This window comes from Lacerta agilis, chromosome 2 (genome assembly GCF_009819535.1).
Source record: "Lacerta agilis isolate rLacAgi1 chromosome 2, rLacAgi1.pri, whole genome shotgun sequence".
Lineage (NCBI taxonomy): Eukaryota > Metazoa > Chordata > Lepidosauria > Squamata > Lacertidae > Lacerta > Lacerta agilis.
In genome coordinates this window covers 102,506,938-102,528,516 of record NC_046313.1, presented here as the reverse complement: position 1 = coordinate 102,528,516, position 21,579 = coordinate 102,506,938, and the positions used below count along the sequence as shown (strand labels likewise).

Here is a 21,579-nt window from a genome sequence, read left to right as displayed (position 1 = left end):
TCTTGGGGGCCCCAAAAAATCTAAAGGGGGAAAAAACCTGGATGTACATTTTCAAAATATGAGATAAAAAACAAATAAAATGAAACCTACATACAGCAACGTTTATTAGGTCCATAAATTACCACGTAGCATATGTTCAACACAAAAAAACAGCCACAATTTCTTGTTCTTCAAATAAATATACAAAACCGTGTAAATAACTGGAGGAATGGCATAAATATGAAAACTAAACTGACAATGTCGTAATGCAAAGGACGTTTATAAATATTCCATCAAAGGCAAACCTATATATGCTCTGAATCATCAAAGTGCTGATATAAAGTGCTACTACAACGTGCAAAAATACAAAGTGCCATAAATGTTCAATATAATGATGAAGATGGTATAGAAAATGTCTATCAGACACGAAAGTCCAATCTCACAATGTTGGGGAAGGTGCTTCAGAATCCCTCCAACATGTGGGTGTGTTCTCCCGACGGGTGGCTAGCTTCCAACTTCCCGTTTCACCGACGGTTTCCTCAAGGTCTGGACTTTTCTTTGGTAACAACAATACAAACCATCAACTTCACTACAGATATAAATTCAATATCCAATAAAATTCAATTATACAATGAAAAGTTCATGTACTCACCATCACATCAGAACAATTTCTTGTTGACAAAAGGACAGCTGGGCATATAAATGGCCCCATTACCGTCAGTAGCTTCGGGCCTCATCAGACCTAAATCTGGCCCTGTATACAAGCTAGGACTGCCCTGAGTTACAAGGACAGGGAGAATAGTGCCTTCATGTCTGTGCTTGTCGATTTCCCAGAGGCATCTGGTTGGGCCACCATGGAAATCACAATGCTAGCCGTGACGGGTTTCTGCTCTCTGATCCAGTCCGATTCTGGATGGAGGCGAAGAGACAGATGTGGGGCAATGGAAGACCGGAAAAGAGAGAATTGTAACTGTAACTGGTGAACCTGCCTCCCTTACACTTTTTGTATGTGCACCAAAAATGGCAAGTTTGCATACCTCCTCCTCCTCCTCCTCAGGGTTTATTTCTAAACTGTTTTGACTGCAAGGTTCAGCCCTGGGATGTGTAAACATAGGAACTGCCTTGCTGCATCAGACTAGCTCAGCATTTTCTATCCAACAGTCCCTAGCAGTCCGCCTCTCGGCTTTTGTGAGGAAGGGCTCAGAGGTCTGGCATCTGTCCCACACTTTGCCTTTTGTGCCTGGTGTTTAGAGGTACCATCCGTGGAGCTTCCACTTACGGCAGCTCTCGTGCTCGTCATAGTAAACAAGCGAGTGCCTGAGCATGTGCAGAGTGCCACCCTCCCTCGGCAGTGAAATATATATAATACCTTTAAATAACTATCTGACATTGAGAAAATACCTGAAGGCAGCCCTGTTTAGGGAAGTTTTTAACCTGTGGTATTTTAATGTATTTTAATATCTGTTGGAGGCCGCCCAGAGTGGCTGGGGTACAAATAATTTATTATTATTATTATTATTATTATTATTATTATTATTATTATCTGGGCCCTGTGAGCCCCACATAGCTATCCTGTCCAAGCATGTCTCATGAACACAGTAGAGCAGCCTTAATGGATCAAGACAGATGACGCAAAGCGACATCTGCATCTCTTTCGCAGAAGCTGCATCGCCCTTCTTGCACACATTTAGATAAGGGAGACTTTGGCATTATGATAAGAGTGATGGAAAGCACCCAGGAAGCCAAAACAAAAATGAAAGCATAACATGTTTTGGCAAAACAGCACTGGAATGTGCAGAAGTTCTCGGGGGAACCACAGTGACAGCAGATGTCCCAGTACTCCTCCTCCTCCTCCTCCTCCTCCTCCTCCTCCTCCTCTCCCAGATAGATTATAGGGTAATCGCATGAAAAAGTCAACTGACAGACTCATTTTTCATACATAGTGTATATTTTTAAATCTAATACCCCAAAGTTTCATTATCTGGCTACAGCTTTTCAAAATGGCATTTTACACTCGAGTAAAACAATCAGAACTGCGATGTGTGAAATGACTTGGAATTGCTCTATCCTCCCCCCTCCCCTTAAAATTCAGCTAAAGCCCTCCCCAAGAAAACAGAGAATAGTTTAATGACCTTTAACTGTATTCATAGTTCAGCTTTCTCGTTTGGTGAGATGACAAATGGAATATTCTGTTAGGAACAAAATCAGATGAGCTTAGAACAATAAAACATGTTAACTATGTGTAACTATTAGTAGTTACATTTTTTTTTTAGGTTATTCAACCTTGGTATGGTTTGTGGTGCTCCATAAACCCATGGACTGCAAGAAGATCAAACCTATCCATTCTGAAGGAAATCAGGCCTGAGTGCTCAATGGAAGGACAGATCCTGAAGCTGAGGCTCCAATACTTTGGCCACCTCATGAGAAGAGAAGACTCCCTGGAAAAAACCCTGATGTTGGGAAAGATTGAAGGCACAAGGAGAAGGGGACGAGAGAGGATGAGATGGTTGGACAGTGTTCTCGAAGCTAGCAACATGAGTCTGACCAAACTGCGGGAGGCAGTGGAAGACAGGAGTGTCTGGCGTGCTCTGGTCCATGGGGTCACGAAGAGTCGGACACGACTAAACAACTAAACAACAACAATGGTTTAGAAAAGTGCAGAATTTATATTTCTCTACTAGGCCCCACAGCGCCACCTACACCCAAATGTAAGGTGGATGGCTATGGCTTGTCCCAAACAGCCTCACAGGCTGAATGGGAAACGCTGGAGTGTCCTTGATCTAGAGATACAAAAATTCACCTCTGAAGGTTGCCAGGATTTTGTAAAATCCTGCTACATGTTACTTATCAATTTGGATGGTTCTGTTTGAGTTTGGACCGTTTCCTTGTGGGCTCTTTGGTGGGGGGTGGATGGAGTCCAACTTAGGTTCGTAGGCAGATGAGGTTTCTGGGAAGTGTCAGAGCTTCTGGGAACTTAGTGTCTCGTGTATTAACTGCCAGCTGCCTGGGGATTTACAGCTCCTTATCTTGAGCCTGGTACCAGAGGCTCAAGGACACCTGCCCATTGTTAACTAGGAACATCTTGCAGCTGGGCCTGTCATGGCTTCCTGTCCTCTGATTAGTTTTGGAAGATCCCAGTTTTCTTGCCTTCACAATGGTGGGAGAATGGACGTGGGCTATCCTTGTGCAGCAGAAGGGGTATATCACAAATTTTACCCTATAGGTAGGTTTTACCCTTTCTCTCCTGCTTCTGGGGTTGCCTGCTTTTCAGAACTGAATTGTTAAACCAAACACTTGGGGGTTGCAAGAAATAGTGTACTAACCTTAGCTAGTTTGACACTTTATTATTTTCTGTGTATATTTGTGCTGTGAGTCAAACTTTCCTGAAATTCTGATTTGACTTATCTTTAAAGAAAAATACACCTTTGCATTGGAGTTACAGGAGCTTTAGTGCTGCACTTTAACCATCTTAAACAAAATGTGCTACCATAAACAATGGTATGATAGTTCAGTCAGTAGAGCATGAGACTCTTAACCTGAGGGCTGTGGGTTCAAGCCCCACGTTGGGCAAAAGATTCCTGCATTGGAGGGGGTTGGACTAGATGATCCTTGTGGTCCCTTCCAACTCTAGAGTTGTATTATTCTTGAAAAAAATTTTTTTCATATGTGGTGGACCTGTAAAAGGGTGAAAGAGTATTGGGAAATGTTTTACAATGAATTGAAAAAAATGTTTAAAAGTACTTAAAAAACAACAACCAGAGTCCTTTTCGTTGGGGATAATTCAAATGGAAATTCCCAGGTGTCAAAAAAGGTTATTTGTGTATGCCACTACTGTGGCCCATAGGGACACGGGTGGCACTGTGGGTTAAACCACTGGGCCTAAGGCTTGCTGATCAGAAGGTTGGTGGTTCGAATCCCTGTGACGGGGTGAGCTCCCACTGCTCGGTCCCTGCTCCTGCCAACCTAGCAGTTAGAAAGCACGTCAAAGTGCAAGTAGATAAATAGGTACCACTCTGGTGGGAAGGTAAATGGCGTTTCCGTTCGCTGCTCTGGTTTGCCAGAAACGGCTTAGCCATGCTGGCCACATGACCCGGAAGCTGTCTGCAGACAAACGTTGGCCAGTAAAGCGAGATGAGCGCCGCAACCCCAGAGACGTCCGCAACTGGACCTAATGGTCAGGGGTCCCTTTACCTTTTACTGTGGCCCATATGGCATGTGCAGAAGCGGTTCTCCGGTTGCGAATTCCTCGGGATGCGGCTGGACCTCCAGAACAGATCCCGTTCACAACCAGAGGTACCACTGTAGCAGTGTTATAGTAAGGTCTCTGCGCTTAAGTTCGCCGTTAAAACATTTCTTAACCATCACAAATAATACTGCTTTCTCTCAAAGTTGACACCTTTCACCAAAACTGATAAGTTACGTGTTGTAGGGAAACATTTCCCCTCTTTTCTGAATCCACACTCACACTTTTAAACCACTTACTTCAGCAAACTTTGTCAAATTCTTTTTGAAGAATAACAGGGGGGGGGGGCTTGGATGTTACCTGGTTTTCAAAATCGTGATAGATCACCAGCTAAATCTTGCAATGTACCGATATATCACAATGTCTGAAATCAGGATGGAGCTGTGTAGATGCACTAGCTGGCTTCATGGTTTCCCCCTCATGGTGATTTTTGCACAGAGCGCACACACATACTTTAAGGCTGGGCAATATATCAATACATTTGGGGGGGGGAACAAGTTCAAAGTCTACATCGTGGTAACAGTGTCATAATATTAATCATGGTGATACATCACAATGTGTGCAAGTGCTATGTAAAAAACCGTGATGTGGGAAAAACGGTGAAGCCAGTCATTGCTTCTCTCTTGGTTCCTTCTGTCCCTGTTGCTCTGTGCTTTAATATAACAGTTGTAACAATGTGTTAAAGCTAAGTAAAAATGTATCTGTTTTAGACCCCTAAGGAGCAGCAGTTTTCAGGACATGACCCCTGAGAGCCAGTGTGGTGTAGTGGTTAAGAGCGGCAGACTCATAATCTGGGGAACCGGGTTCGCGTCTCCGCTCCTCCACATGCAGCTGCTTGGTGACCTTGGGCTAGTCACACTTCTCTGAAGTCTCTCAGCCCCACTCACCTCACAGAGTGTTTGTTGTGGGGGAGGAAGGGAAAGGAGAATGTTAGCCGCTTGGAGACTCCTTCGGGTAGTGAAAAGCGGGATATCAAATCCAAACTCTTCTTCTTTTTCTTCTTCACCTCTACATAGATAACCCCTAGATATGCCTCTGCACATAAGATGTGATCATGCTGTAGGTACAGCCGTACCTCGGAAGTCGAAAGGAATCCGTTCCGGAAGTCCATTTGACTTCCAAAACATTCGGAAAGCAAGGCACAGCTTCCTATTGGTTGCAGTAAGCTCCTGCAGCCAATCGGAAGCTGCGGAAGCCACATCGGACATTCGGCTTCCAAATAAGGTTCGCAAACCAGAACACTCACTTGCGTTTGTTTGGGAGCCAAAACGTTCAACTTGCAAGGCGTTCAGGATCCAAAGTATGACTGTGATTTTGTTGGATTGCCACATATTAAACAACTGAATCGAGCAAGAGGAACGAAACACAAGGACACGTTTGCAGGAGAGCAGTGAAACTTTATTGCATTTTACAAACACACTGGGAAATCAAAGGCAAACCTCAAAGGTTTGCACCAATTTATGGATTGTACTCTTTTTATTTACTGTTTGCTATATTAAAAAAAATCTGCTACTACTTTATGTGAATGGGCCACATTAGGGTGTCTCAAGAATATGGTGGATAAAATGCTAATGATTTGTGTTGCTGTGCTGTAAAGGATATAAGTTCTGAAAGTCTGGAAATCAAATGATTTTTTGGGGGGGGAGTTCCACACACTTTTATATGAACAAGTTTATGGCTAAACATTAATTGTACCCTTTCATTATCTGCTTTTCAAAATCAATCTAGGGGTTCCCACTTTACTCATTTTTTGATATGGCCTTTAAAAAGAAATCCTGGAACGTCCCCCCGATTTCTTTGTTATACTGTAAATTTGTAAATAGCTACTGCAATCGATTTTAGCATATATTTCAAAGCTCATTGAAACAAGGATCATGTTATATTTATTTTTTTCACTTTTTGAAACTTTGTGTATGTAAACAATGAATCAAGCCAAAACCCTGTGCATCAAAACCATGGTCAGTTTAGCAGTGATGCCAAGTGACTATCCTCGAAGGATATCAAATTACACGGTAGGTGGATTACGTTCGAGCTGCTGCAGGTGCAGATGTCTGCTTCAGAAGCTGCACGTTTAGGATCAACTGGGAAGTGCTAATAATCAGAACAAGACGGGCGAGGAAGTACCTGAAAAAGAAAGGTCAATAGTGCAGTATTTAGCAACACTTTCTAAATCAGCAATAGGGGCAAACAAATGAAGGTATCTAAGTTACAGGTAGGTAGCCGTGTTGGTCTGCCATAGTCAAGACAAAATAAAATAAAAAAATTCCTTCCAGTAGCACCTTAGAGACCAACTAAGTTTGTTCTTGGTATGAGCTTTCGTGTGCATGCACACTTCTTCAGATATGTGAACAAGTGTATCTGAAGAAGTTACAGGTGGGTAGCCGTGTTGGTCTGCCATAGTCGAAACAAAATAAAAAATTCTTTCCAGTAGCACCTTAGAGACCAACTGAGTTTGTTCTTGGTATGAGCTTTCGTGTGCATGCACACTTCTTCAGATACACTGAAACAGAAGTGACTTCTGTTGATACACTTCTTCAGATACACTGAAACAGAAGTGACTTCTGTTGATACACTTCTTCAGATACACTGAAACAGAAGTGACTTCTGGTGACTTCTGTTTCAGTGTATCTGAAGAAGTGTGCATGCACACGAAAGCTCATACCAAGAACAAACTTAGTTGGTCTCTAAGGTGCTACTGAAAGGTATCTAAGGTTGAGCATGGAATACTTGCAGACCCAGTTCAGGTGTCAAGTGAAACCATGGTTTAGCATGCTGGGATTGAGCCAAAGCAAGCCATGGGCTCACACATTCCCCACCTCCCCCCTCTACACAAGCTGTGAAGAGTTTGGAAACTACATCCTGGTTAGGCTTAACCACAGCTTGTTGCCTCACCCAAATCTGATGAACTGTGCTTACTGTTAACCACGGTTGATTGGTTTGATAAGCCATCTTTAAACCATGGCTTATCCAGCTAGCTTGTTTAAACTCTTAATCTCAGGGTCGTGGGTTTGAGCCTCGCACGGGCCAAAAAATAATAATCCTGCATTGCTGGGGGTTAGGCTAGATGACGCTTGGGGTCCCTTCCAACTCTATAATAATTATACTCTATAACTTTATAACGTTAACCACAGTTGAGAGTCTGGGATGATGTGCTAAACCAGCCTTTGCCAATCTGATTTCCCCCAGATGTTGCTGAATTCATATGTCCCATCAACTACATGATAGGGATGATGGGAGATAATAATAATAATAATAATAATAATAATAATAATAATATACTTGTACCCCGCCCATGCGGCCAGGTTTACCCAGCCACCCTGGGTGGCTTACAACAGGAGAATAAAATACAATAAAACATCAGTCATTAAAAAACTTCCCTAAACAGGGCTGCCTTCAGATGTCTTCTAAACATCAGATAGTTGTTTATTCCTTTGACATCTGATGGGAGGGCGTTCCACAGGGCGGGAGCCACTACCGAGAAGGCCCTCTGCCTGGTTCCCTGTAGCCTCACTTCTCACAATGAGACAACCGCCAGAAGGCCCTCAGCGCTGGATCTCAGTGTCCGGGCTGAACGATGGGGGTGGAGACGCTCCTTCAGGTATACTGGACCGAGGCCGTTTAGGGCTTTAAAGGTCAGCACCAACACTTTGAATTGTGCTCGGAAACATACTGGGAGCCAATGTAGGTCTTTCAAGACCGGTGTTATGTGGTCTCGGTGGCCGCTCCCAGTCACCAGTCTAGCTGCCACATTCTGGATAAGTTGTAGTCCAGGAGCTCTGAAAGGGCCTCTGGTTCTCCATCCCTGTTATATACACTGAAGTAACAGCTTGTGCTATGTGGCATTTCCGCTTTGAAATAGATTGATTGTGAATGTAACTGTGATAGTCAAAGGGAACACAACAGATGCTTCTAATTGACTTTACCCATTTTCAGTGGTTGATGTTCTGATGAATGCGATGGTCAGTCCTGGTGTATTTAAGTCAAGATCATGCTGTTGTGCAAATTCCTCCAGTGTCACCGTCTGTCTCAGAAGCTGCCACTTGGGGTCATCAGGGAAGTGCTCCTTAATAAACAGAGCGGGGTGGGTAAGGAAGTAAAACTCATCGTACCTGCAAAAGGAGAAGGTGCAACAGTGCAGTAGTTCGTAAAGGTAAAGGGACTCCTGTCCATTAGGTCCAGTCGCGGACGACTCTGGGGTTGCGCCGCTCATCTCGCTTTATTGGCCGAGGGAGCTGGTGTACAGCTTCCAGGTCATGTGGCCAGCATGACTAAGCCGCTTCTGGCGAACCAGAGCAGCGCACAGAAACGCCGTTTACCTTCCCACCGGAGCAGTACCTATTTATCTACTTGCACTTTGTGCTTTCGAACTGCTAAGTTGGCAGGAGCAGGGACCGAGCAACAGAAGCTCACCCTGTCGCAGGGATTCGAACAGCCAACCTTCTGACCAGCAAGCCCTAGGCCTCCCGTTTCCCTCGCAGTATTTCATAATAATGCCTAAATCGGCACCAGGGCCAAACAGGCAAACAGAGTGGTAATCCAGAGCAGCTGGAGGGCATCTGGTTGAGGAAGGTGCCGTGTTGCAATAATCCAGCCTCCAGAATCCCCAGATTTTACACATGTAGCCCAGAATAAGCATAACACTCCAGAACTGTTCAAAGAGGATAAATAGATGGTAAGTGGACTTTACTTAATTTCCCTGCCATCATGACATTCCATGCCCATGGCTTAATAATAATGATAACAACAACATATAATAATAATAATAATAATAATAATAATAATAATAATAATAATACCCCACCCATCTGGCCAGGCCTCCCCAGCCACTCGGCTTTCAACACAACATTAAAAACAGAATAAAACTTCAAACTTTAAAAACTTCCCTAAACAGGGCTGCCTTCAGATGTCTTCTAAAAGTCAGATAGTTGTTGTATTTCCTTGACATCTGATGGGAGGGTGTTCCACAGGGCGGGCGCCACTACCGAGAAGGCCCTCTGCCTGGTTCCCTGTAACCTCACTTCTCGCAGTGAAGGAACCACCAGAAGTCCCTCGGCGCTGGACCTCAGTGTCTGGGCTGAACGATGGGGGTGGAGACACTCCTTCAGGTATACTGGGCCAAGGCTGTTTAGGGCTTTAGAGGTCAGCACCAACACTTTGAATTGTGCTTGGAAATGGACTGGGAGCCAATGTAGGTCTTTCAAGACCGGTGTTATGTGGTCTCGGCGGCTGCTCCCAGCCACCAGTCTAGCTGCTGCATTCTTATTTCACTTGCTTACATTAATCAGCCCCGTGGCCATCAAATCGCAAGTGGTCCAAGCAAAACAAAACCACCTGAAAGCAAATGAAGTTAACCGTGAAAGCCAGTGTGGTGTAGTGGTTAAGAGCGGTGGACTCGTAATCTGGTGAACCGGGTTCGCTTCCCCGCTCCTCCACATGCAGCTGCTGGGTGACCTTGGGCTAGTCACACTTCTTTGAAGTCTCTCAGCCCCACTCACCTCACAGAGTGTTTGTTGTGGGGGAGGAAGGGAAAGGAGAATGTTAGCCGCTTGGAGACTCCTTCGGGTAGTGATAAAGCGGGGTATCAAATCCAAACTCTTCTTCTTCTACTATACCCTCAGTGAGTCCCACGCACTGCCTGGTCTTTCTACTGCCTAACAACGTACCTGAAAGTGAACTTGCCAACAGCAGCATCCACAGTTCCACTTCCCCAGGTGCAGTCTAAGAGATGCCACCTTCCATCAACGCGAACAGCATTCCAGGCATGGCTGCTCTTCCCCTTTATTTTGGAGATGCCTCGCAAATACTCGCACTGTATCCCTGCAATACTGAGAGGGGAAGGAAGGTATTCAGGAACACTGTTGCTACCAAGAGGACAAGTGGTTGCTTTCACTGCTTTGATAGGCTGGAGTGGCCGCTCTTCATTTTGCTGGGTCAGAGAGAACGGCAATCAGGTTCCCCACAGATTGTCATTTGCTCCAATTTGGCAGGAAAACACAAGTTTTCCTGGGACGAAACAACAACAATAACATTTGGACACGGACCTGGAAAGCCAGGACCTGTGCCTATAAAGCACAGAGCAAAAGTAAGTGTGAATGAGGAACTAAGTCACATAGGGAAGAGACCCATTAAATTCAAGTAATTTTTAAGTCTATTGATCCCAATGGATCTACTCAATTCAATGCAACCCTATATATGCAACTTTGCTTCAGGATCATCCACAGTGCGGGCATTCCCCCACTTACGTGGTAGGTTACGTTCTGGAACCCCATGCGCATAAGCAAAAATTGTGTAAGGGTAAAGGTAAAGTACCCCTGACAGTTAAGTCCTGTCGCAGACGACTCTTGGGTTGCGGTGCTCATCTCGCTTTACAGGCCGAGAGAGCTGGTGTTCATCCGCTCCGCTCCGCAACGTAACACCGAAACCAGAGCAGCACACAGAAACGCCGTTCGCCTTCCTGCCAGAGTGGTACCTATTTATCTACTTGCACTTTGACATGCTTTCAAACTGCCAGGTTTAGACCACAGCGCCACCCGCGTCCCTTTGTAAGTAGGGAGCACACACTTAAAAATGTTCAGCTAGAGTTGAAGCTCTGGAGCTGGATGGAGGACCCGTGGAAAAGCAGCAGCAGCTGCCACGCTGTGACGTGTGTCAGCTGCTAGGTGGGGAGGCTGAGCAGCCTAAACAAAGCCCCACTGTCCCTCCGTTCTCTTTGGGGCTTCCTCCACCCCTACTGAAGTCCTCTTTGGGTTCTGGGGAGGGTCTATTTGTGAGCCATGAGGACTCTCCAGCTCTCTCCTGCCATTTCCTGCTTAGAATCTATTTGTTTACTTATTTCCGAGCGCTGTCACGTGCGAGTTGATCGCGCCTATGTGTGGAGATAGCTGCCTAGGGCAAGGGGTGGGGAACCTGTGGCTCTCCAGATCTCCTATCGCTACAGCCAAGTAACAACCACTTGCCATGATGGCTGGAGCCAATAGAAGTTACCTGCACATTTCTTGAAAGAGTCGAGCATATCCACCGCAAATAGCCTTTCCTGACTGAAGAACATCAGCTGGCTTAAAAGACACCTTGCCCAGGTTATAGCAGCCTTCCACGTCATATTCTGTAGAAATAAAGACAATGAGCACCCATTCTGATTTGCTTGTGGGGTGGCAACACTTCCCCACATTTCCCAGCGTGTTTCTCAATCTCTTTCCTTGTTGCAAAAATCTGAATGGGTGGGGTGGGGTGGCTTGCCTCGCAAGAGCTCCGAATGAACTTTTAATTGCATGACATGAATTTGCCCGTATGTGATTGAATCGCACCTCAAAAGAGAAAGTCTGGAAAGCACTCGCAAATCTGCCAGAGAGGTGCTTTGTGTAGATCCAGGGTCTTGTTGCCAAATAAAAATGCACACTGGTGCAAGGATTAGGAGTCTGGAGACAGGGGCCTGAATGAACACCTCCTTCCCCCACCCCCTGTGCTGTCAACCTTTATTTTATTTTGAGAAAGTAATAATCATAAATGAATAAGGGAAAAAATGTGCACCCCCACCACCGAGACCATTCCATTGTAACTATCCAACCTCCCAAAATTTCAACACCTCTTGCGATGGTTTGACCCCTTCCCGTTTTAACAGTACAAATTCTACAAACACCCTCCATATCTCCTCAAAATCATTTCTCCTGCATATTCCCCATCTTACCTTAATGGCACGTGTTAATTTATCATTAACAGCTGTATCCCACACCTCTCCATACCATTCTTCCATTTTATATTCTGCTTGCCCCTTCCATTTCCTAGCTATAACTATTTGTGAAGCTGCCAATAAATTTGTGAGCGAGTCCTTCATACCCTGCGAACCTTCCACCCCTTCGTAAATCGATAACAATGCTACCTCTGGACTTTCAGTCAGCTTTAACCCAGTGGTTTCTGTTATCAGTGAACACCTCCTGATCCCTTCTGAGTTTCCCAATCAAGCTCTGTGAGAGCCAAACACCAAATCACTGATCGACACGGGTTACAATCCAGAGTCCATTGTGCAAATGTGGAACTGACATGACTAGCTATGAAATAGTTAGAAAGCCCGAGTCAGCTGCAAATAACCCATGCTCAGAGTAGACCCATTGAATTTAATGTCTGTGAGTTACTTACATCCATTGATTTCAGCCGGTCTACTCTGAATATAACTTGGTTTGATATGACCTAATGTATCCATCTTCCTCGGCTGGCAATCACTGGACCGGATGTCTGCTAAAGAACTCTGCTACTACAGAGCTGGATTCATGGGCGCAGGGCAGTGACAAAGGCTAATCTTTTAATACCGGAAGTTGTCAGAGGCAAGGGGGCTCAAGTATGCCAAAAGGTGGCACCCCCACCTACCTATATGATGGCAAATCCACATCCAAATGGCTCGGACCTTCTCCAGGTCCCCGTGTGCTTTTTTGAGCAAGACACTCACCAGGTTTTCCACGCTATTCCTGACATTCACCTGTTTCACAGAAGGTAAATAGATTTGGAAGCAGTTAATATGGAGGAGGGGGGTACCAGCAAGGGCGTAGCAAGGTAAATTGTTACCCAGGGGCAAAAAAAAATTGTCACACACACACACACCCCACATTGAAATTATTAAAATAAGATGCTAGCCGGGCAGAGCCACAGAGGAGAGGGGCGGGCCAGCAAGGAGGGGCGTCATGCCAGCCACAAGTGTGACGTCTGGCCCGCCCCTCACCTACGCACCGCAACTCCGCTTGGCCAGCACTGAAAAAAGACCTTGACAAAAGAGGAAAGGAAAGCAGCAGCAGCAGCTCTTGCTCGGCTGGTGGCTGCTTCCTTTGCTTTTTTAATGGCTTTTTTTTCGCCGCTGGGCTCCCTGGGTGGAGCCGCGGCATGGAGGCAAGGGGTGGGACAGCGAGGAGGGGTGGTGACGCCCCTCCTCGCTGGCCCGCCCCTCGCCTCCATGCCATGGCTCCACCCATCCAGGGAGCTCAGTGGCAAAAAAAGCACTGAAAGGGGGGGGGAAGAGAGCTGCGCCTGCTTTGCTCTCCTTTCCCTCCCCCTTTCAGTGCTTTTTTTGCCACTGGCTGTGCTCCCTGGGCGGGTAGAGCCGTGGCATGGAGGTGAGGAGTGAGCCAGGGAGTGTCACCCTCCCACAGGGCAGTACCGGGGGCAGACCGCCCCCTACGCCCCCCTCGCTCCACCCCTGGGTACCAGTTGCTTTCTTCTACCTAAGTCTACTTGTTTAAAGAAATTTTAGGGTGCAATCCTACATGTCTCTTGCTGAATTCACTGGGGCTTTGTAAAAACGCTCAGGGTTGCACAGTTAATCGATTAAGTGTATGTGTTTTACTTGACTGAGCAGTCAAACAATTTATTATATTTGCCAAAAATGTACCCTTGGGGGGGGCGGAGTTGTTCTGAAGGGAGAAGCATGATTAACCGTTCCTTTTTCCAGGGCTCACAGGCATGTTATTTCCACAATCCTCAGCTGAAACCCAAATCCTCTTTGCCAATGTCCCCGCACAAGTGCAGAGTTCCCCCATTGCACCTTTGGGTGGGTGGAAGTAGCGGGGGGGGGCAGGGAGGGTGAGGGACCAAGGCAACCCTGGATCCTGAGCCGGCCCTACTGTTGTCACTTGACAGCACTGGGGGGGAATCCAGGGCTGATTACTGCACCAGTATATTAATTTTATGCCAGTTTAATTCTGTCGAGTCCCCCCAGAGATTCCTGGGAGTTGTGGTTTGGCAAGGGCACTAAGGATTTTCTGTTAATGACTGCTAGCCTTGTTCAAAGAAGTACAGTACTCGAAGTTTCCTGAGGAGAGGAAATAACTACCAAATCAATTTCAGTCTGTAGTATAAATACGATCGAAAGTGACTTTGTGAAAGAGAGAAGAGTCAGACAAACCATTTCATACCGTATTGCCTACGGTTGCTAGCTCTCCTCTGAATTGACTTTTGAGCTGTCTCCTAAATTTTAAAAGCAAAGCAGTAAGCAAAGCGATGCTGCAAAATAGCTAAATATGGATGTATATACATGCATTTAATTCACACAGAGAGAGAGAGAGAGAAAGAGAATCCTGTTGTTTGTTAAGGGTTCTAGGATTTGTAGCTCTGTGAGGGGAAAGCTACAGCAGTGTTTTTCAACCTTTTTTGGGCAAAGGCACACTTGTTTCATGAAAAAGATCACGAGGCACACCACCATTAGAAAATGTTAAAAAAAATAACTCTGTGCCTATATTGACTATATATAAAGTAATTTTTCAATTTTTCCCACGGCACACCAGGCAACATCTCGCGGCACACTAGTGTGCCGCGGAACAGTGGTTGAAAAACACTGAGCTACAGTTCCCATCGTCCTTTTGGGGAGTTGGTGTTCTTTAAATGCATGGGGTGTGCAGCCCATCTGAATAGGTGCCCCACTGTGTTAATTTTCTGAAAAACAGAAGCAGGGTCTCCTGATGTTCCCAGTTCGGACCTTCCATCTGAACAGAAGTAATTGCCTCCTATCAGGGGAGGACATTTGAAAGCCCACTCAAATTCCAAAGGCACCTAAAAACCCCAGCATCGTAGCAAATTCCTTGCTGCATATACCGCAATAAGAGACAGCATACCTTCTGTGCATAGGCATCCAGTTCCTTAAACTTTGCCAAGTCTATTTGTATTGATTTCTTATTGGATTTATCCCATGGATAATCTAGGAACAAACATGGAAAAGTCATTCTAGAAACAGTGGGATAAGCGAGGGGGCGCAAAGGAAGAAATATATTTAGAGATGTGAAGGCCCCAAAAAAAACCCGGAAAAATTCGGGGGGGACACCCCCCCCCCCGTTTTTCCCCTGAAGCCTTTTTTTTTTGGTCCCCCCCCTCCTGGAAAAATAGGAAAAATAGGAAAAATATGGAATGTTTTATTTTAACATGATGAATAAAATATTTTAAGATAAGGGGTTCAAATATTTTATAAATCATTTCTAAAAAAATATGTATGGTATATCAGATTCTTCTAATTTCTGTGAGGACAAGAAAGTCCTAGGTTACAAACTGAACTCTCCAATGCAAGAACAAGATACAGTACATTTCTTCCTTTAGGAGGTGCTGTTGTCACCAGACAAGAAAAAGGTTTCAGTTTTGTTTTTGCATGTGTGTGGTATGCATTGGTTCTGTTCCTCTTCACTAGGCCTCAAAGCACTGGAAGAAAATATAGAGCAACAAAAAGGGCCTGAAAGTATATACTTAATTACAACTCAGAAAATGATTCTGATTAAATTTCATGCCCATTCATTGAAACTTAGTCCCGCTTCCTTCTTCAGTTCTTTTTATGAGAATGTTTTTTTTAAATACTGTGGAGAGGAAATATGAATAATTCTTACTTCTGTATTCTTAAAAATTGTTTTGTGGAGTTTTTGTTGTTGTTCCACATAAACTAGTAAACAGCCAAGGAGATTGTTGCTCCATTTGTTACAAATGCAAATAAATATTATTTTAAAAGTAAATTCTGTTTGTAATACCGGGTAATTGTTTGGATACACTGTATTTTTAATATGCTAGTTGTGATAATTTTATGCCCACTAAAATTGTCCATAGTTACAGTTTATGTTTCTAAAGTAACAGAATGACTTTCAATCTGGAAAGGAAAAGGAAGTGCTAATGTAGCATTTTTTTTCAATTTTTCCGAAAATTTTCGTTTTTTTCTGAAAAAAACGGGTTTTTTCCAAGCTTCAAAATTTCCAGAAATTTTACATCTCTACCTATAATGTGATTTAAAGGGTTGGAATACAGGGAAGCAAAAGGGAACAGAGATGGGGAGCCTTTTCTGCTTCTCCCCAAGTGAAATACCGCAGAGGGGAGTAGAGGCGCTTCAGCTGTGACCAGCGTTGCTCTGCTTAAAAGGACACAGAGAGAAGGAAGGAGAGGGAGAATGCCGAACCAGGTAGGATTTTGATCTGATCTTGCAATACCGTTTTGAGCGCGGTACACAAGGTGTATAGCATGGTTTGCACTTCCCGGTGGAATAGCTGGTACCTCCTTAGAGACGCCCTCTTCGCACCAAACATCTGGCTTTGATCGGAATGCCTGGCATCCCTTAACCCCGGCTGCAAATTTCACTGCATCCCTCTGCAATATGCATTCAACAGAACGCCAACCGCAAGCTCATTTCAGGAACTATAATGGTAGCATAACAATAACACAAACGGGGCTGCTCGAGGTGAGGGAGAAAATGTACCCACATATTGAAGCCCCGTTCCACTTACAGAAACCCGAACACAGGTGATGGGACAGATTTTCTCCAGCACGCCTGAGTAGAACAGGCTTACTTTGAGGGTGAAGGGCAGACTGCATAGCATGCGATGATCTGTTCTCTGACACCTCACTGCTCCCAGTGTGGTGAGAGCCAGTGTGGTGTAGTGGTTAAGAGCGGTAGACTTGTAATATGGTGAACTGGGTTTGCGTCTCCGCTCCTCCACATGCAGCTGCTGGGTGACCTTGGGCTAGTCACACTTCTCTGAAGTCTCTCAGCCCCACTCACCTCACAGAGTGCTTGTTGTGTGGGAGGAAGGGAAAGGAGAATGTTAGCCGCTTTGAGACTCCTTCGGGTAGTGATAAAGCGGGATATCAAATCCAAACTCTCCTCCTCCTCCTCAACCCCCTGGAGCATCTGAGCCACCTCACTTGGCCTAACGGTAGCTCCAGTCTTGGATGAAAAAAATATAGTGCTGCCTGGGCTCCCCCCCCCAGCTAGAACTCACTGGAACTGAGTTCCGCCACCTCTCAGGTAGGTGCCACTGCCATTGTAAAAGAACAAGGGAAGCGTTCGTGGTGAGTTCTGGCACCTCTTTTTCTAGAAAAATAACACTGAGTGCAGTTAATTTTTACCATTCAAGCCTTATTCCCAGGATATCTCAAGAGGTGGGTGCAGAGGTGTAACTAGGGGGGAGGGCGCCACTGGGTGCCACACTGCAGGGGGCAGCACTTCCCGTGGGGCCTGCAACGTGCCCGAGCCACGCATCTCTCCTGGGAGTGACATGGTGGCTTGGGCCCCCGAATGGCTAGCTACACCACTGGGTGGTTGAGTGAGGGGCTCGTAAAATGATTTCCTAAGATACGCAGCACTGCTAAGTACTAAGAGAAGTACTATTAATATATGCAGCAGGTGTAGGGGATCTTTGGCCCTCCAGATGCTGGGGAACTACAACTCCCATCACCCCTGGCCACGCTTGCTGGGACTAACAGGTGTTGTCATCCCACAACATCCGGAGGGCCAAAGGTTCCCTACAGATGACATAGAGGATCCAGATCAATAGCCACACATAAGCATAAGAAAGAACTTCTATTTACCATACAGATCTTCTTCCCGAGGCAGTGTTGATGCTTGTGCTCCTCCCATCTTGAAAGCCTACAAAATGTTTGTGTTGGGATGAGACGAGGTGTGCATTAAAGCATAGATTGCAACTCCCATCGTCCCTGACCATTGGTCATGCTGGCTGGGACTGATAGGAAACACCTCTGCTCTGCACAGCCCAGATAACACATTCCCCAATAATTTTGTTTCTTTTTCTTATAAAAGAGCAACGCAATCACGTCTGTTCTTTTGGAGAGACCTCCAGGGGTATAAAAAGGACCTCGCAGCTCAGTTGAGCTCAGGGAGAATTCTTGCATATTGTGTTTAAAGCCACTGCCCGGTGCCTACTGTAACTTGGCAAATTAGCCCGCAAAAGTTACTAGCCCACAACATTTACACTTGCTCACACTGGCCTCACGAAACAGAGGGGTGTGCTAAATTGTTACTCTGACCTGCAAAGTTCATGGAATGAGATCTTGCCTGATAACTCTCCTAGAACTCCAGCCTGGAAAACTTAACCAGTTACTAATTAGACACTTCCTACATGCAGTCGGTTGTTTCTTTTTTTAAAAAAAATATTTTTTTTATTTTCACTTTATCGCAAAAGAAAATTGCCTAAATAAACAGATAAATATCCATCACCTCCTAACAACAACAACAAAGACAGACTAACAAATACACAAATACACATCTACAACAATATATTCAATAATATTAACAAAATAAATCTTATTTCCATACAACTGACTTCCCATCTGCTCCTTATTTCTTTATCTCTTCAATTGTTCTTTGCCATATTATAACAAATTTTATTTTAAATATTATGTTTTCCCATCATAGTTTTCCATCTAACATAAAGTTCTTGCTGAAGTTATTCAAATGCTGCTACAGATTTTAAACTACCATTACTATTTTGCAAATAAATTTTAAGGTCTTTGAAATAAATACTGTACTTCCTTTGTTTTATTCTTTATTCTTTCTGATAGATTGTCCAGTTCCGCATATTTTTCTGAGTCCACTCTACTCTAGAAGGGATTTTATCACTTTTCCAATTTGTCGCTATAAGTATTCTTGCCGCGACCGTAGCATAGAATGCCACCCAGTCTGTTGTTTCAACCCTCTTTCTAAGAAACGCAAGCAAATTAAGATGCCTTGGTTACCTTTTTTTTTTGGTGCAGATGCTCAGCGGAGACGTCCAGGAGATTATTTTGGAGGAAAAGTTCTGCTGCCGTAGAGACTATTTCTCTCGAGGCGCTCCTTGGAGGAACAGTTAAGTGCTTCGAGCCAGGAATGAAATGTCCGAGTGGAGGGGTGAGGGAAGAGCATGGCTTGATCTGGGTTTATCAAACCCTTGCTTGGAGACCTTGGTGTTAGGATAAGAATAGCAGGAACAGCATCCATGAAGTCAAAACAAAAGGGAAAAGCATCACATGTTTTAGCAAACCAGCGCTGGAGTGTGTCAAAGTTCCCTGCGTGGGGAAGCGCAGATTCAGAAGGTGTCCCCATTGCTCATTTCCTCTCCCCTCCTGTGGTTTCCAGCAACTGGTATTCAAAAGTATTTCTGCCTCCAGCTGTGAAGGCAGAGCATAGACATCAATGTTACTAGCCATTGATAGCCCACTCCTCCAAGGACATATCTAATGCTCTTTTAAAGCCATCCAAGTTTCGAGGCCTTCGCTGCCTCTTGTGGGAACAGGTTCCATAGTTTAACCATGTACTCCATGAAAAAGTACCGCATTTTCCGCTCCATACCGCATTTTTCGCTCCTTGTTTTTAGAGGAGGAAACAATAAAAAAAATATTTTTTCTGGTTTTCCTCCTCTAAAAGCCTTGGTTTTTTGAGGATCAGCTAAAAGTTTTGCAGCTTTTTTTGCAAAGGGGGAAAAGCAAAGAGGAAAAGCCCCATTTTCATGGGGTTCAACTCACATTTCTGCAGCTTCTGGAGGAAAGGGAGCCTTTTCTACAGTTTCCAGACAGATAATCTAACCAGCCAGTCACATGTTGCTGGGGAAACAAACAACCTCCCTCTGCAGCACATTCAACAATGGAGGCCTGGGTAAGAGGGCAGGGCTGAAAGGGAGCCGGGACTCTTATCTCTCTCCCGATCTCTTGCTGATCAGCTGCTGAGCGGGGTCCTTTCAACACCCCCTTTTCTCTTTGTAAAATAAAAGGCGTGATCCTCTTTTGGCCCCTGGGCAATTCAGCTCCAGGGATCACCATTCGCTCCATAAGACGCACAGATATTTCCCCTTACTTTTCTGGAGGAAAAAAGTGTGTCTTATGGAGCGAAAAATACGGTACTTTCTTCTATCTTTCTTGAGTCTAGTGTTATAAGCGGCGGGAATATCTGAAGCCCGAGATGGCCCTCTCACTCCCTAATGGTAGAGCCGGCCTTGGCGTTAAATGTACGGCGCATCTAATTTTTACCATGCAAGCCTTGTTCCCAGAACATCTCAAGAGGTGTGGACGGGCTCTCATGCAAACCTGCGTTCTCTACTACTATGATATACTACTGCCATCATTCCTCGCAACTGGCCATGCTTGCTGAGGCCGTTGGCAGTTGTAGTCCAACAGCATCTGGAGGGCGCAACGTTCCCCACACCTCATATGTAGCCATAACAAAGAAGTTATATTTACCGTACGGATATTTTTTCTTAAGCGCCATTGATCTTCCTCCTCCTCCTGGAAAGCCTGCAAAATTGCTACCTTTGGGATGAGACAAGATGCACATTAAAGCATATATCGCAACTTCCGCCGTCCCACAGAGTCCTCATCCCGGCTGTGGAGCTGTGTTTGCCCAGGTGAGGTAGAGCACTGGCTTGGGAGAGAGAGCTGGTGCTTCATTGAGTTTCAAAGTCTTTCTGGGACATTGTATTTTAAAGGCTGGCCAGGTTAAACTTGCACAAACGTCAGTTTGGGTTTTCTGCAGATTGACATTTGCTCTGATTGAGCACCAAAGAGCAGGCTTTTGGGGGAATGTTCAGGGGGGTGGAGAAGAGTGCTCACAGAGCTATAAAGCACAGACCATACCTGGAAGGAGCAGAGGAAATGTAAATGTGGATAAGTCCTCAATGTTACACTGAGAATCACAGGGTTGCTGATCTCACCTCCTTCCTCCTTCCCTTAGAATCATAGAATCATAGAGTTGGAAGAGACCACAAGGGCAATCCAGTCCAACCCCCTGCCAAGCAGGAAACACATGATCCTCCATAATGCCATACATCCTCCATGATGCCATACATAACGGGAGCACACTTTGTTTGAGTTGCAAGACCAAACATGTGCTTATCGCATCTCCACCTTAGCCAGACAAATCTAGAATCTTTCCTATCACATATGTATTTCTGCCCAGACACTGAGGTCCAGTGCCGAGGGCCTTCTGGTGGTTCCCTCACTACGAGAAGCCAAGTTACAGGGAACCAGGCAGAGGGCCTTCTCGGTAGTGGCACCCACCTTGTGGAACGCCCTCCCACAAGATGTCAAAGAGAAAAACCAGACCTTTAGAAGACATCTGAAGGCAGCCCTGTTTAGGGAGGCTTTTAATTTTTAATAGATTATTGCATGTTCTGTTGGAAGCCACCCAGAGTGGCTGGGGAATATAAATAATATATATTTATTTAATAATAATAATAATAATAATAATAATAATAATAATAATTAGGTCTCTTATTTTCCTGATTGTAGCCAGGGCCAAGTGCTTTCCTCCAAAAGGGATTCTGCTTCAGTTCAGCTTCTGCCAACATTCACCTCCAAATGCTAACAGTAGGGAGATTTCTTACGCCAATGTGTTTGCATTACTGTATTAAGTTTGTTATGGAAAAAAAATCATTTTAAGTTAGAGCTGAATAATTATTTCACTATTAATATACTTCTTCTTAATTGTATTTCACTATTAATATGTTGTTGTTCAGTCGTTCAGTCGTGTCCGACTCTTCGTGACCCCATGGACCAGAGCATGCCAGGCACCCCTATCCTCCACTGCCCCCCGCAGTTTGGCCAAACTCATGCCAGTCACTTCGAGAACACTGTCCAACCATCTC

At 44.9% G+C, this 21,579-nt stretch overlaps 1 protein-coding gene across 1 annotated transcript; it reads right to left on the bottom strand.

Moving 5' to 3' along the window:
• Nucleotides 1–5,610: 5,610 nt before the first annotated feature.
• LOC117042335 (kyphoscoliosis peptidase-like) lies at nt 5,611–17,585 on the bottom strand. The gene is made up of 7 exons (XM_033141884.1): nt 17,537–17,585; nt 14,815–14,897; nt 12,584–12,692; nt 11,207–11,324; nt 9,886–10,047; nt 8,146–8,331; nt 5,611–6,346 (listed from the first exon to the last, which is right to left on the bottom strand). The coding sequence occupies exons 1-7, from the start codon at nt 17,583–17,585 to the stop codon at nt 6,244–6,246; spliced, it is 810 nt and encodes a 269-aa protein (XP_032997775.1). The 3' UTR covers nt 5,611–6,243.
• Between the last annotated feature and the right edge of the window lie 3,994 nt (nt 17,586–21,579).

Excerpts from the sequence above, each read along its gene's own strand:
- LOC117042335 (XM_033141884.1), bottom strand. The coding sequence starts at position 17,585 with ATGGGAGGAGCACAAGCATCAACACTGCCTCGGGAAGAAGATCTGTAT. Across the intron at positions 11,325-12,583 it reads GTGGATTTGCCATCATATAG|AATATGACGTGGAAGGCTGC; the intron begins GTAGGTGGGGGT and ends TTATTTCTACAG. Across the intron at positions 6,347-8,145 it reads ACATCAACCACTGAAAATGG|GTACTTCCTCGCCCGTCTTG; the intron begins GTAAAGTCAATT and ends TTTCTTTTTCAG.